We start from the raw sequence: 16,381 nt of genomic DNA on the forward strand, positions 1-16,381 counted from the left end.
ATAAGGTCTGTTTTTTGTCTCCGAACCAGAGTTGCGCTTCGCTTCCTTTCCTCTCAAGTCTAAGGACTTTAAGCGTAATGGCAGACTTATCGGCTTTAAAAAATGTTTTATGCTTTGAGTCTTTAAGTAACGTACAATGAGACTATCTTAAGTCTCAAACTAAAGAGCCATTTTGTGATTGATGACAAGCCGCTGTATAATAAAAGAAATAAAAAAAAAGATGACAATTTAAACAGAAAATGGAGGGCATAAAACATTGTCTTAAAAACATAAATCGATCATTCTGCCGAGGCCCTAAATCATACACTCGTCTCACTCTAAAATGGTGAAAAAAATGCAACCTAGTTCAAGAACAGAAAACAAACCTTTCGAGATAGTTTTGATTCATGAATGTGGCACGTGCAATATCGGTTATCCTCTCGCATAAATTCTAAGTGAATGAAAAACGCACTATATCTTATATCTCTCTCGTCACATTTACCTACTCATAATCGCAAAGAAGTGTCGAAAGATTTAGCGCCGAGACGACGTGCGAGGCCTTATAGCTGCTGATATTAACGGTACACGTGTCGCCACATAACATGAGCCGCCACGTGCTCATCAAAGCCGCACGCGCCAGCGGAAACGACCAATCGGCTCTCTCTGATTCCGCGCCCATTCGTCGTAGCTGATCGGCGCCGTCGCGCTGGGTCACGTCAACAACTCCACGGTCGCACGCACCCCCGCGGTTACCAATCGTTCGCGCCAAGTGCGCACTCGCGGCACGCTACGGGGGTGTACCTCTGTCGCGGGCTGTTACCCTGGCAGGGTGGCGGGCACCGGCGACGCTTCGTCCGTCGGAAGGAGCCGCTAAAAACCTGGAACCTGCAACGCATCTTTTTCACGGCGCGACTTTCGGACGGCGAACGCCTGGAGACGAGGTCTGCGGCCTTGGCGGTGGCTCGAAGCGAGCCACTTAAGCAGGCGACCATCTCACTACGGCCAGGGCCGTATAGCGCGCGAGGCGGTCGGTCGCGGGAAACGTTCGAATTCCATAGGGTGGACGAGAGTAACGAGTAACGGTCGGCGGGCAGGAGGGAGGGAGGGTCGAGACACCCGGCCGGGAGCGATTTATGATGTCTTTTTACTGCCATCTACGCCTTCCTTTTTCTGCCATTCTTTTTCCGTCCCGTTCCCCCGCCATCGGCACACCGATTCCCCCTGGGTTATCGATCTCCGCCGATGATGCCTGACGGCGCCAGCGCGCTGCTCTCTCTCTCTCTCTCTCTCTCTCATCTGTCTCGTCGCTCTCATCCCCCTCGTTGCCCGGCGTTGCGTATATGTATGTACATATATCCATGTGCATCAGACATGTGCGATGGATGCAGCTGCGTAGAAAGCACGTCCGATGGGGGGGGGGGGGGGGGGGGGNGGGGGGGGGGGTAGCGTGGACGGATACGCGCGCGCGCGCGCGAGCCACGAATGGTAACTCCATCCCCTCACTATCCCACATGTGGAAACGATGCGCTGAGGTGTTACACACGGAAACATCGATACCAATATGATTGAACTGCCCTTTCCGTGCGACCGTCTCCCAATTGAAACGCCAGCGAATCAGCTACTGGAGCTCTCGCGTTGTAAAAGATAAAAAAATAACACGACCGCGAATGTGTGTCTATTTAACCGAAACATATACACACTTCATTCTTCTATCCACGTGAGCACGCCGCGAGTCCTGTAGTTCCTTCTCGTTTATTATCGTTCGTTATTCGTGCACGTTTGATTTAAGTAATATTTAAGTAATATTTCTATGTTTCCAAGACACACGCTGCGGAATCTTCGTCGGGATCGACACACGAATCGTAATTGAAAATATGATATGAAAAATATCCATATATTCGGGATCAACAATTCACAAACTATTATCCTTTGGCTTCAAAGAACTCCAGCACATTGTTATCACTGTATGATACATACCGGGAAAAAAGTTTGATTGAATTTACCGGAGAGTGAACAAATTTCGGCGTTTCGATTGAAGGAAACGAAATTCCTGGTTCTTAACTTTCTGGACCGAAATTTGGTTTTTTATAATCAGAAATTTTGTTCCCTTCAACCAAAACGCGTTTGGTTTTCTTTTCACTGTCTGGTAAAATCATCAAACTTTTTTTTCCATGTACAATACTATATACTTTTTAATCGGGTTCCTTCATATTCGTATCGAGAGTGTCCCGATTATTCCACTAATCGTTAGGGAAAACTTGATAAACCTCCGCATCCCATCACTTACACGTTTCACTCTCATTTTCGTAAGTCTATTTTTATAAATACGTACTTATCGCAGTAAACGGTCGACCGCGAAAGAAATCGACTGAACAAAACTACCCTACCACGAACGTTAATCCCACTTCTACTACCCTGTTGTAAAAAGCCTCGAGCCATCCCAAATCGAAGCCTCGCCAACCGGCCCCTGAAGATGAACCCCTGATAGTTAAGCAAAGGGGACGTTTGACAATCTAACAGGCTTTTCGGCTTTATCGACTTTTTCAAGTGCGCCGATACTTTCTCGATCGCATGAATCGCTGGTCCGGCATTCCTCGCTTCGTTCCTCGGCGACGAGCCTCATAAATTTGACGAATCAATGAACGACATGCGTTGTCGGTGACAGGACGGGAGCGTCTTGCGACTAACGAATTGTATGAAGGAATCCGACGTGGCGCCGAGAGATTTCGCGAAACGTAAGATGCGCCAAAGGCAACGCGCACGGAGAAAGTAGATGAACAAGTGAGGAATTAAAATAGCTCGGCCGCTGGAGATGCAAATATCGTCTTGCTCCTAGCAGCTTATGCTATCCTGATCGACAGATACTGAAGGTCATCTCGAGACGTCACGTAGCTGATTCGCATGGAATTACAGGTTCATCATACGTTAGTGAGCTCTTTGTAAGATAGATAAGCAAATAAATTCCTCTCTCACTTTGCGAAAAATTGTTACCGCTTTTTTCTTTTTTAATCAGTAATTAATCACATGAATACAAATCAGTGGTTCTAGTAAATTTTCCGCCGCCGCATTAACCAAATTTTCCAGTAAAAAGAGTAATGAAATGCGTTAAATCAGAGATGATTTAAGCATTCACGCGAAAATACCCGGATATTACCCCGTATTTTTGCTGCATTTAACGAACAGCATGACGTGAATTTAAAATTAGTCATTATAAACGAAAACGCTCTTCCATATTTACGCCATTACATTTAGTGTAATCGTATATAATTAAACTTTCATTTATGTTTTTATAATACGCAATTATTTGAATAAAATTTAGAACTGTGTGTGCGTGTGCGTGTGTACGTTGTACGTCAGCAACATTTTATATAACATATAATAGAAATATGAACCATCACGTGTACCACCGCTGCTGTGGATGTAACGCTAACACACTTGTAGTTACAAAACCACGTGATATTTTTTTGTCGCTCCGCAAGCTTCATGTTAAAACGAGAGATCTAGAAGTCATGTAGGAATCATGTATACATATATCCTCTACCATCATCATCATTGACATACTTCTTCGTTCATGTGTGAGCCTAGTACAATAGTAGCGCCAAAATGAGTTGCGAACGAACTCAATGACATCAACGATGACGTTGCCGTGGAAACAAAAATATCTAATGATCCCTTTGTTCCCCTTCTACGCGCGAGTATGGAGCATAAGACACCTTTCTTATTGATTGCGAAGACTGTTTCCTTATCGAACAAACCCTTATCGGTCACGAAGATCTTACAAAATCGCGAAATCCGTTTCTCATATAGATCTTATTCGAATCAAAGTTAGGGGAGCAAAAGAGGAAGATAATGACGAGAGGGAGAGAAAGAGAAGGGAAGAAATCTAGCCACGAATTCGAGCAACGAACTGGTCCAACAGGCGCGAGGTGAAATCACGGCGGAGTTTCTGCAGATTATGCGAGCCTGTTCGCTAGATGCTAAAGATCATCTCGAGAAACAGTTCAGTTTCGCAGCATCTCGATCATCTCTCTACTCCTGCGCATCATCCACGACACTGCACGCACCGCACCACACAATGAGATATTAACCGAGAGCCGAAATGAGCAAAAAATAATCGTCTGTGAAATACTGCAAATCATCGATAATTATTTCCTCGTCGAGATTCAATTTGCATTTCTACAGACATCCTCTATAATCATCGCTGAGCAGTAAACGTTAGATAATTCACAGATACGTCAATACTCGATGACGTGAGCTCAGTGCTCAGCCAATCACAATTCCGTGGAATGAATGTACGTCATACTACTCATTAAATTCGTCGCTAAAGGATCCCCTCGCCGTTTCACTCGTATAATCATGATTTTATTAGACAAATTTGTCTCTTTGCTAACGCAGTTTATTTTACGCGCGTCACACGTGACACACGTACGCGTCAGACGTTAGGAATCGGTGTATAACGATGAGTGTTGGAAATATTCTTATCACAGCCACTACGCGCCACTATTCCTTCCTCACCGGCCATGAGGTTCGGTTAGCTCTTCATCGGTGCTGCTAGCCGAGTCGGTTCGAAGCCTGAAAGTGAGTGGTGAACAAATGGTAGACCGACAGCGGCAACGTGGTACGAACTAAGAAAGCGAATAGCTTCGGCCTTGTCAAATTCACACCCTCCGTTATTTAACCCGTGAAAATTCGCCTTCACGCGCCACCTCGATATGGTCTCGCTGGCCTCGCTGTCGATCCTTGGGCGGCCGCTCTGCTCCACATCCGAGAGCAACCGAGGATTCATGGTATCCTGGCATTTGGAGGACGGTAGAGCGAGTGGCGAACCAATGGCCGAGAGCAAAGGCGAGACAAGAAGAGCGCCCTCGAAACTGAATTCGAAGCATCAAAGAACGAGGGCCCTGCGGAGGTAACGACATATCGGTTATCGACATAACGGCGTTACGAGTGCCCTTTACGAATTCATTTCGTTATGTGGAAGTGGAAAAACAAACGACCGGCGATACCGAACGCCCTCGCGTTTATTTTTATCTTTTAAATTATAAAGCTGCGCATATTCTCTAAAATATCAGCATAATGCAATCATTTTATATTTATAAGATTTATTATTTGTTATTTATTTGCGAGAAACTGTTTTAATGCGCGGAAAATGTACATAATAATTAACAAAGGGAAAAACAAATATCTGCAAGATTATTATATTACACATTTGCACGCGCGACTGCAAATTCAGCTAATTGTGAGATATAATATTTATTGCATGACATTTTTACGTTAACGCGATATAACGCGATATAAACGTGTGTCATATGTTATTGCGTTTTTTTTTTCTTTCATGTGAGACGTTATTTTATTTAATCGACTATAAATATATCATATGATTAATCGACGTAGTTATGAAACATGTAATTATTTATGAAACGAGACAGCTTGCCATTCGATATTAATGTCAAGTTGACTAGCATAAATTATCTCGTTGTAAAAAGCGCGTTAAATCAATTTTTATTCAAACCATTCGTTTTCTTTCGTTCAATAAGAAACAATACAATACATTTTTTTAAATCAGATGTTTCGTCTTATGACGATACTTTTTACTTTTTCCTATTTCAGTCGTTTATCGTAAGATGAATGCTATGTTTACAATTATTTTTGGTCGAGATGCACGCTCCTCTTATCACTTCCATAACAACACATTAAAATTACTTTTCCTCAATAAAATGTCTTTGTCAACCACATTAAACAAGGGGTAAGGAAAAATCCATAAATACTTCAGGGAGAAAAAAGGGTTGCAGGACGTGAGCTTCACAACGCGGGAAAATTACAGAGAAAATTACCAAGCCTGAAAATTGTAAGGTTACATCGGAGTAAAACTTTCCTACTGCACGCTCCTACTTCCCTAGTAATATATTTAATATTACTTGATAATATATGTTTACGTTAAATTATTAAATTAAATAAACAATACGTTGACACAGTTACGGGGCATTAATGATAAACATTCGAGCGCGTGCGCGCATGATCTCATCCGAATTATATTCGATCCGTTTCCCAAATATCCGTGAAATCGATCTCTTCCCGCTCGCCGACGACATGCCGCACACATCTATGTGTGCGACGTCGCAGAAAAATCCGATTCGGGCGAAGAAATCGAATTGAAAAGAAAGAAGAAGGCGCGAGACACGTTAAGCTAAAGGTCGATCTAACGTATATTATTGGTGAGATGCCAGCGAAGGTTCAATACACGCGACGATCAAAACGCGCATTTCGGGCCGATCGTGCTCCGAGCTCGATATGCTTTCCTAGTACGCGAGCACCACTTAGCACACCCTCTGGATTCCCATGGGACGTATATATATAACGGAGTCAAACTAGTTCCGGTCAAAAGTCGCTCGGATAACGTTGCATTGCTCGCTGATTATTATATATAGAACACAATAGAGCTCTAAATGCTCTAGAGGCTCTAGAGACTCGTAAAGCTGTAAAATTCTCATAGAGAAATTTATTGAAAACCCTTTAATTTCACAAATAGAATTTTTAACGATTGCTTGTCATCTCTAGTAAATTATAAATTTGCAATTTTTTGCAACATGAAATAATTTCGCTGCTAAATCTAACTTATGATTAGAGAGAATGTCACATGCATCAGAAATTATTTCTGCATCAACACTTGAAAAGTGTGTAATATTTTTCATACCTATTGTTTAATTAATTAAAAATTTGAATGTAATTTATATAATTTTAAAATTGTTAAGGTCATCTTTTGTGTCTTTTAAGTTGTTAATACTATTATCTGTATATGCAAAATTTTCACATATATTACAGGAATTATAATATTTGCAAATAAGTTGTATGAAGATAATGCGGATAAAATTATTTTACATATTATAACCTATATATATATATATATATATATATTATAACCTATATATATATATATATATATATATATATAAAAGCGATTTTAATATGTTGAGCACAAGAACGCTTCTTATCAGGGGGCGTAGCTCAAATGGTAGAGCGCTCGCTTAGCATGCGAGAGGTACCGGGATCGATACCCGGCGCCTCCAGTTTATCCTTCTTTTTATCTTTTGTATTTTACATATCTGATGTTAAGATAATGAAATTGAATCCTGAATTTATCAGAATCTAACTATTAGATACTGTTTTGTGTCACTCACACTTGACTTACCATATATATACACAGCATCTTATACATGTAGTTCAAGTTCTCAAAGTTTATGCACATGTTATGTTTCTCTTCATCTTTTCTTAATTTGTCACCATAATTATACTTTGTTTCATAACTCAATTTCACGAAAGCTTCCTTTAATTATATTTATATCTTAATGCTTGATTTTTAATTAATAACAAAAATTGCCTCTAAAATTTATTTTTGGTATATATTCTTACTATCGTAATAAAAATTTTATAATACATTTACGATAAATAAAATAAGGAAAAAATATTCAACAGAATTAACGAGAGCCAATGATGCCAACAAATTGTCGGAACCACAGTTAAATTACAATGGAGCCAAAAGATCATATTGTCCAACAAATGCTTACATCGGAAATCAACCGGTAAATCGGCACGACAGTTCTTTACAATTGAGACAACTAAGATCCGAAATGGTTCGCGTGGCAGCAGTTCAAGGACCAGCCCTCGATGGTTACATTGTCACATCGGACGACGAGCATCAAGTAAGTTCTGCACCATTGACACGGTTAATCCGATATTACTAATTATATCTTGTTCATTTAGAGATCTGTTCAAACGCATCTTAACAATTAGCGTATTAACGAATCGGTCTCACTCATTGTACTTAAATTTTCAGACAGTGAGCTTCGTTTCTCATGGCCGTGCTGGGCCTTTAGAGGTATATTCGCGTGGTATATAGTATTTGAAGTTTCTCTTAATAAGAGAAAATATTTTGCATAATTGCAGTTTTGGTTGATACGCTTGACAGCAATCTCCATTGCCGTATTTGCTAAAAAGTTTTATTCGATTTTACGAGTGCAGTGTATTTAATCTTTTGAATCTATGTTTCCCAGTGTGAACATTTCAACGATCTTGTAAAACTTAATAAGATGTAAAAAATTATATTTTTAAATGTACAATAAAACTATATATATAAGGTTTTAAAAGGACATTCATAAAAAGCCTTGCCTTGAATTAGCAGTGTTAAATCGGGAGACATTGATTCAAGTTGAAACATTAGCTTTAATAGATTTTTAATGTTCATTTGCAAAAGAAAGTTTTTTTTTAAATATTATAATCAAGAAATTAGTGATTTTTTCCAATATATGCATAAACATTTATGTCTATCTCACAAAGCGTATAAATTATTTTCATGTAGAGTGAGACCGTGGATCCGCATGATATGAGAAGAGAATTCCTTACCGGATTCACTGGAAGTACTGGAGAAACTGTTGTCACTATAAATAAGGCGGTACTTTGGACTGATGGTAGATACCATATTGAAGCGGATCTTCAATTGGACTGCAACTGGATCCTAATGAAGGAAGGACAAAACGATGTAAGTCAATTAACTCTTGTCTAAATTACCGCTTGTCACAATGCACAGACAAAAATATCTTGCATCTCTATTGCGTATTTAGCATATTAGCTTCTCAAATAATATAATGTCTAAAATCAAGACGTAAGATGTCTTAAAGATATACTTGAGTTTCTACGTCTTAATCTTATGTGTGCCAATATCTTACGTTTCAACGTCTTAAAGATGTTCTATAGACGCCATTAAAACTTCTTATATCTCGATTTTGGACACTGTATTATTTGAGTTATTACATACTTAAACTCTCATAAAATGATCTCAAATGACATTTTACGAGTTGAATATGTACGATTCGACATGCAATTGACGCTCGCGCAATATCTATTAACATTTATTGACCCTAAGATTTTTCTGCCGGTAGATTGCAAAAATAACGAGCGTCGATTTGAATTTTGAGCCGCCATGATGAACGACGCCTGCATTCGGCACTCTCAACGAATTCCGTCAATTTCGCGAAATGCTCCCTTTCAGCGAGCGTCCAATGAGATGTTATCGAAAAATCGGACAAGATTTATTTTTAGCATTCCCAATGCCGACATTCGTGCACGAGACTCACCTTCGATAAGCCGAAATCGTGAAGAACACGGGACGACGATTCTTCGAATGCTACAGCGTCGCGATCGCGTGATTTCACTAATGAGTGAAGATTGCAACGATTATATACTCAAGTATCGCAGTATGTGCAACACTTCACTCTATACTTCCGACCGACCGTTGGACGAGACTCACTTTCGACGGTTTTTTTAGTGAGCATCTTGCTACTATTACAAAACGTACGACTTATTTTCGGACTTCTCGGCAGTAATTAACGCGTGAAATATAATTGAGATTTTCTTTCGGCTGGTTAGGAACGTAAAAAGAGCAATGTGAACCGCCATAACGCGAGATACTTTGCTCGATATACTCAACGACCGTTCAGCGGGATAAGCACTTTCGATGGCTATTTAACCATCTTCTGTCAACGAAACTTTCCTTCGTTGACATATTTCGTGCGCGAGATTCGTATTTCTGTAACACAGGACCGCGGAAATAAAGAGACGATTTACCGAATCGACACTGCCGCTCACAACCCACTCCACGACTAACTAATAACAATATGGCAGCATCAGATTGCGATTTTCATAGATCGATTGCGATCGATGCAAACGATGCAATCGATACGCTCGAACAATAAGGCTGTGTTCATACATTCATTGCCCAGTACTGAAAATCTATAATATACGTAAAATAAATGATAGATTTTCAGTACTGGATAGGAATATAAAAACACAGCTTAACACTCTTACAAGCTAGATTCGTTTGCACGCTTTTGTATTGAAAGCGTCGTTCTATCTTTATTTATCATTACATGCTGAAGGCAGAACAGCTTTTTCAATACAGAAGCGTGCAAAACGAACTTATATGGACCTTAAGATATTAAGTTTATTTTCGGATGCTTTGTAGCCAATGAAATAAGCTGTAGAGCATCCGAAGATAAACTTAAGACGATCTTAAATATAAGATTCGACCATGAATACCGGCCATCGAAGTATGTACAAGATTTTCAGTGTGCGAAAATTTCTTAAACTAGTGCAGTCAATTCATCTATAAAGGGCAGATCATGTGAATATCAGACTGAAGTTGTAGCGCTAGTGTGCAGCGCTGTATCATTATCTACGTTACCGACTGTTTCGAGCACCAGATATAATAGTTGCGTTCAGCAACACGAAGCGCTACTAATCTCGTACAATGATTTAATTACCTCGTAAGCCGCTAGGTGGCCTCCTACGAAACTTACTTTCTCGCAGTTAAAATCTAGTCACGACTAGTATATATATGGGTACATTGGCAATGGAAAATTAAGACCATGCTTCACAGGATCACTTCTGTAGTAGCTGATCTTACACTTCTTCCCTAACACGGAAGTAGATTCAACCACGATGAGGAGCAAAAGCTCCTTTCCTTGAGCGTGAGGACGGCAGAAACCTCGACTTGTTCGTGGGTCTCTGTCATCAATGATCGTTCACCCTTTTGCACTCAGTGTGAAGGGGCGGGGAAAGGAGCATTCTGAGTGGCCCATTTTTATTATACTATTACAAAAATTAAAACCTTATCGTCAGGTACGATTTTCACCAGTGGAAACATTCGTATACGACATCACACTAGTTAGACGGACAAAAACGTGTCAATGTGACCGTTTGAGCATTATTTGATACTTAGGAAATCGCAACTACTTATTACTGTCATTATTTTGATAGTTATGAAACTTGTTGAATTCTCGAAATTTATGTAGTTTGTAGGTTAACGTTGATCTCACGTGGGCTATCCTACGCTTCTTGACATTTTGTTAATTCCAGGTACCATCGCTAACGAAGTGGTTAATACATGAATTTCGAAATCGGACACAAGTGGTGCGTATCGGTGCTAATCCGAAATTGATATCCGCATCCACGTGGGAAGCGTGGGAGATCGATCTGGGTAATGAGTTCTTCTGTATAACATTACACGCAATATTTTTCCATCTAATGATACGATTTTCGTTAAAAAAAGGTACATCATCTAGAGAACACGTTGATTATAAGATAGAGATTGATTGTATGCTTCGCGGTTCTCCTTCAAAGTTTCGAAACAGATTCGAGCGTCATTGCGAATCCAACTAGATCTTGATCACGCGACTAATGATATCCTGTTTGTGTTTAGAAAATTCACCCGTAAGATTGGTCGCAGTCGATAACGACCTGGTAGACTTGATCTGGCAGGTGGGCCGGCCTGATTACAATCCGTACGCGGCGTATCCGCTGGCGGACGAGTATTCCGGTAAACCCTGGCAGGAGAAGATCCGACGTATCCGACTGGAAATGGAGCTCTCGTTGGCCGACGCACTCGTTGTCACCGCTCTGGACGAGATATCGTGGCTCTTCAACATCCGTGGATACGACTTGCCACACACACCCGTCCTAAGGTCTTACGCTATCATCACTCACGGATCGGTGCATCTCTACGCACCACGGCAGAAGATCCTGCGAGCCGTCGATATACACCTGAAAACTGATTCTTGCTATCATAAGAACTGCGTCAAGTGAGTTAAAGTCCTCGGGGGATAGTCTCTTCGTCCAGCAATACGTGAAAGTACTCGATGAAAGATTCATAGATGATAGCACATGCTTGTTTTTACTTTAAAATGAAATTAATTAACGTAATATAGAAATTTCTCATTTTTAATAATATCACGGAGTGAAAATTTTAGTTTCAAACCTTCGAAGAATGGATAAAATATGTAAAACGATTCGTAGCGAGAATAAACTCGTAAAGTGACTAATTAGTATCGTTGCAGGTGGCATAATTACACGACCTTTTGGCACGATTTGAAGACCATGTCTCAAGCCTGGAATACAGTTTGGCTTCCGTCGCCTTGTTGCTACACGCTGGGTGCGTCTAAAGAAGTGTATAATTCCGTAAGTGAAGTTTTATTTTTAAATGAAAGAGATACGATATTCATTTACTTCTCCACTGAAGGTAAAATGGAATAAAGACTGAATAAAGACACATGAACGCAGCTAACGTGTACGAATCCTTCTAGATTCCACCAGAGAAAATATTAGCTAAAGCTTCACCTATAATCGATCTACGAACGGAGAAGAACAAAATTGAGGTGGCAGGTATGAGAAAAGCTCATCTAAAAGACGCAGTGGCGATGTGCGATTTCCTGGCTTATATGGAAGAGCAGTATGAATTCGATTCTGAAGGATGGGACGAGATGCAAGTAGCCAGGTTGGCGAATGAATTCCGTTACGAGCAAGACTACAATAAAGGCATCTCTTTCCCAACGATCGTGGGATACGGGCCGCACGGTGCTATGCCGCATTACGAACCGAATAATTTAACCAACGTTCAAATCGGGACCACGTCCACACTAGTGGTGGATTCCGGAGGGCAATACTTAGGTATAAAACTCGGAATTCTTTAATTTTACTAGTAGATTAGATTTAAATCTGAGAGTTAAAAGCTTGACTAATTCGAAGATTCGCAATTTTTTGCTTAAAAACTTAATTTTTACTTAGTATCTTTTTCTCTCGTTTTTTTTCGCTGATTAATTTACCAGGATACGAAAAAGAAATGAAACCAAATTATTTGATTGCAGATGGTACTACCGATGTGACTAGAACTCTTCATTTCGGAGACCCGACCGATGAGCAAAAGAAAGCTTACACGAGAGTACTGATAGGTTCGATTCAATTGTCGTCTCTGATCTTTCCTAACAGTCTAACGATAGACAAGCTAGATATCGTCGCACGCGAACCATTATGGAGCACCGGTTACGATTACATGCATGGAACTGGTCATGGAATCGGTCACTTCTCTTCGGTTCACGAATGTTCGTAATCAACAGTTTCTCATAAAAATCCTTGCTTCGCGAGAATACGGAATGCAATCGATAAAAGTCATTCTAGTGGAACAATACGCGTTGCAGCGCCTATCAGCGTGTCGTATTGGGGGAGCAATTTAGTTGCCGGATGTTCCACCAGGCTGAAACCGGGTTTCTTCCTATCTAATGAACCGGGATACTACAAAGAAGGCGATTTTGGAGTCCGTTTAGAGAACATAATCGAAGTAGTTCCCGCCGACAAATTAGTGCGTACATAATTTTTTAATTGTAGATTGTATAATAGCGTCAACTTTATAATATTGCTAATTACTAGTTGCTAATTACTAATTATCAATCGTTCTAGACATATAAAACGCAACAATTTCTGAAATTCAGAGACGCCACTCTGGTCCCTTACGAACCAAAACTTATCGATGTCGACATGCTGACTCCGTTGCAAGTAAATCTTATCTGTAATTTAATCTGAGACTATTTTGAATATATTGAATATTATTACATTAAAATTATGGATACTCATAATATTGATGTCTATATTACATACAGCGACGTTGGCTAAATAATTACAATAAACGTATACGAGAAGAAGTAGGTACAGAGTTAAAGGAAAGATTGAAAATGAAAGCATTTTACTGGATGATGCTGAAGACTGCAACCATTCCAGAAACAAGTTCAAACAGTCAGAGCTGCTCAGGCTCTTCTGCCAGTTATTCTCACTCGACGCCGTCCGCCTCCAGGCCATTCCACGTTTTAGTCGCAATCATTGCCGCTTTTCATATCATAGAAAGTAAATAATATTCAGAGTATATATATATTTTTTTCGTATAAGCGCGAATTATCTTATATTAATTATTTATCGATGCTAAAATGACATATCGATTTTTAGTTGTAGATCTCACGAGAATGCTCAACTAATCCAAGAAGCAAATCGCTGACATTACTTATTGAATTTTAAAGAGTATGCCTCTTTTTTATTGTAAAATATATGCTATTTCCAAATGTCGATATAGGCTGTGCTCGGAAATTCACCGTCAGTACTGAAAATCTATAGTTTATGTTATATATATTATAGATGTTCAGTACTGACAATGAATATCGGAACAGACTACTATACACTTACCTTGAAAAGCGAAATGTAGAAGTAAAATTTAATAAATTATTTTTCTACAAATATTTTCACATATATTTCTATAAACAATATTTTCTTGTACACATATATTATTTCTTTTGATATTTTTCACGTCTTTCATTTTCCTCTTCTAATTTTTCCATTTCCTGACGTTTTATAACCATATCGTCTATAGTCTTTTGAATCAGATCTTGTTCAGGTTTTTCTAAAGGTGCGTCTGGTACAAAGCTTACATAACTCTTGAAATGCTTCAATATTTCATCTGAAAAGATTCAAGTATTGTAGAGATTTGATAAATGTGTTAATGTTAGGTTAATTTTATTAAATAGGTAAAGCTATACATACCTATTTTTCCTTTATCTATTTTATATTGAACAGCTATGTTTTCACTATTATATTTTATAGGATCTTCTCTATGCTGAGAAATAAATGTGAGAGCCTGTTTCAACGTACATTTTCCCTCAGGGATTACTGTAGATTCATGATAATCCATATTAAATTCATCTCTATTACGTCTACTCTGAGGTAAAGACTTTTCCGCTGTTGTTGTTTCTAAATTTATCTGAAAAATACCGCAAACATTAAATTGAATAATAGATGTGTACACAAAAAATAACATTTTGACATTCTAATGTTTCAGAAAGATAAACTTATATCAATTCACAACAATATACATTATCATAGTTTGCTAAATCTAATTTAATCTAGGATAGTATATACCTGAGAATCTGTCGATGTTACAAAAACATCCTTCAGTCGATTGTCTAACTGCATATTCTTTTGATAATGCTTTTCTAAGAAATCTGGGTTTACTAAAATATAAATATAATATTAAGAAACAGCTTGAAAAGAGAATAGTAGAGTACATGGCTTGGATATCATTTTTAAATTGCAAAATTTACTTTTAATTACGCAAGTTCGATACAATTGTAAGATTATGGGGAAAATGTCGTATCATCTTATAGTGATGAACAATGTAAGTACATTTTTAGATCAGTACATTTTTGCAACATATCCATAATAATCATAATTTTCAACTGTACGCATACTTATGCATAATTATAACAATAATTATATTAACATTATATTAATATAAATGGTTAAAGCTATCATGGCCTGTGCTGCTATCTCATATATTGACGTCTGTCGGTTTAGTGTCATTTTATGGAAGTGTAATTAAGGTCATAAAATAGTTGTGCAACGACATATACCGAGCTGACAATTGTCGGCAAACATGTACAGAAACAAGTAATCGATGTTATATGTATCAATGCAATACTACCTTCATCCGTCAGTTTCTTTTGTTTTTCCGTAAATTCATATTGCGGAGCACGAACTGGCTTCTCTCGGGAAATAATTCTTTCCGCTCGATTTGCAATATTGAATGTACGGATAGGTCGTGTCAATGTTGAATAAACGACTCCCATTATCAGAGTTTACTGTAAAACGAATTATTCGAATAAGTACTATCGCAAATTATGACATAACATTGCCGCTTATTTAGCAACGATGTCAAATGCAATTATAAAATTGGATATTTAATTAACGAGACATGTAATTAAAATGTTTAGGACGAAATTTTGTAACAATATGCGATTGAACTTACATTTTTCAATGTTAACACATATGTTTATCACGTAACATTCAGCGAAGTCTTCGATACTGTTTACTTGCTTGCTCGCTTCTAGTGATGGCTCCTGAAAACTTTAAGACTTCTTTCCATTTGCCAACTATCAGGTAACATCCTCGATAAATATAAGATTAATACAGGCTTCACATCACATCGATATCCTATCCGATACCCAATAGGAGATTGCACTTTATAGGGTTCCTAGGTGGTAACAGTTTTGTTTCCAGAAAAGATATTTTCCTATTGGATATCGTACTTTGGGCTTCGAACGCAGTATTTAGAAAGAGAATAAGTGTAATAATAATAATAATAATAATAATTGTATGAAGAGAATAAACGACTATAATGGATCCATTTCTTAAAGCTTAGAGCTTAAATTCTCGTTTTATGATAAAATATGTCTCACTCTAACTTATTGCACTAGTTCAGCAGTGCAGCTACAAAGAACAGACCAATTGTTGATTGACCATTTACTTTTTATTTAAATCATTGTTTTACATAATAGCCTGCAGGATTGCGTTCCAAAATCCTATTCGACGGGTAGAATTAATTAACCAATCATGATAAAGAAATCTTCGCTCTTTTCGTCCTGATTAGTTAATTAAATGCTACTCTAGCCCTTGAATAAGGTTTTGGGACGCAGTCCAACACATATCAATTCGATGTAGTGCAAGTGACCGAATTTTCTATATAGTTCCCAACATT

At 38.6% G+C, this 16,381-nt stretch overlaps 2 protein-coding genes and 1 non-coding gene across 5 annotated transcripts in view; 2 read left to right on the plus strand and 1 right to left on the minus strand.

Annotated features, from left to right (window-relative positions):
* LOC106748024 (xaa-Pro aminopeptidase 1-like) overlaps positions 1 to 14,030 on the plus strand; it is a 31,124-nt gene extending 17,094 nt beyond the window's left edge. Inside the window, exons 2-13 of one of the 3 annotated variants that reach the window (XM_014626172.1) lie at positions 7,453 to 7,679; positions 7,814 to 7,855; positions 8,336 to 8,515; positions 10,891 to 11,011; positions 11,234 to 11,612; positions 11,868 to 11,988; positions 12,114 to 12,477; positions 12,675 to 12,908; positions 13,005 to 13,165; positions 13,264 to 13,359; positions 13,464 to 13,704; positions 13,804 to 14,030. In XM_014626172.1, coding sequence (XP_014481658.1) covers positions 7,453 to 7,679; positions 7,814 to 7,855; positions 8,336 to 8,515; positions 10,891 to 11,011; positions 11,234 to 11,612; positions 11,868 to 11,988; positions 12,114 to 12,477; positions 12,675 to 12,908; positions 13,005 to 13,165; positions 13,264 to 13,359; positions 13,464 to 13,704; positions 13,804 to 13,832 — 2,195 coding nt within the window. In that variant the 3' untranslated portion in view covers positions 13,833 to 14,030. Of the gene's footprint in view, positions 1 to 7,452; positions 7,680 to 7,813; positions 7,856 to 8,335; positions 8,516 to 10,100; positions 10,654 to 10,890; positions 11,012 to 11,233; positions 11,613 to 11,867; positions 11,989 to 12,113; positions 12,478 to 12,674; positions 12,909 to 13,004; positions 13,166 to 13,263; positions 13,360 to 13,463; positions 13,705 to 13,803 lie in introns of those variants that run through there. The other 2 variants (XM_014626173.1, XM_014626174.1) reach the window with 2 other exon arrangements.
* Trnaa-agc lies at positions 6,974 to 7,046 on the plus strand. Its single transcript has one exon. It is a non-coding gene; the product is annotated as a tRNA-Ala (tRNA).
* A 95-nt stretch (positions 14,031 to 14,125) lies between the features above and the next one.
* LOC106748029 (protein NDUFAF4 homolog) lies at positions 14,126 to 15,741 on the minus strand. The gene is made up of 5 exons (XM_014626184.1): positions 15,653 to 15,741; positions 15,329 to 15,485; positions 14,767 to 14,858; positions 14,392 to 14,608; positions 14,126 to 14,308 (listed from the first exon to the last, which is right to left on the minus strand). Exons 2-5 carry the CDS (start codon positions 15,471 to 15,473, stop codon positions 14,136 to 14,138), a joined length of 627 nt encoding a protein of 208 aa, XP_014481670.1. The 5' UTR covers positions 15,474 to 15,485; positions 15,653 to 15,741; the 3' UTR covers positions 14,126 to 14,135.
* Between the last annotated feature and the right edge of the window lie 640 nt (positions 15,742 to 16,381).

This window comes from Dinoponera quadriceps, unplaced genomic scaffold, assembly GCF_001313825.1.
Source record: "Dinoponera quadriceps isolate SergipeBrazil2010 unplaced genomic scaffold, ASM131382v1 scaffold2662, whole genome shotgun sequence".
NCBI classification, from domain to species: domain Eukaryota; kingdom Metazoa; phylum Arthropoda; class Insecta; order Hymenoptera; family Formicidae; genus Dinoponera; species Dinoponera quadriceps.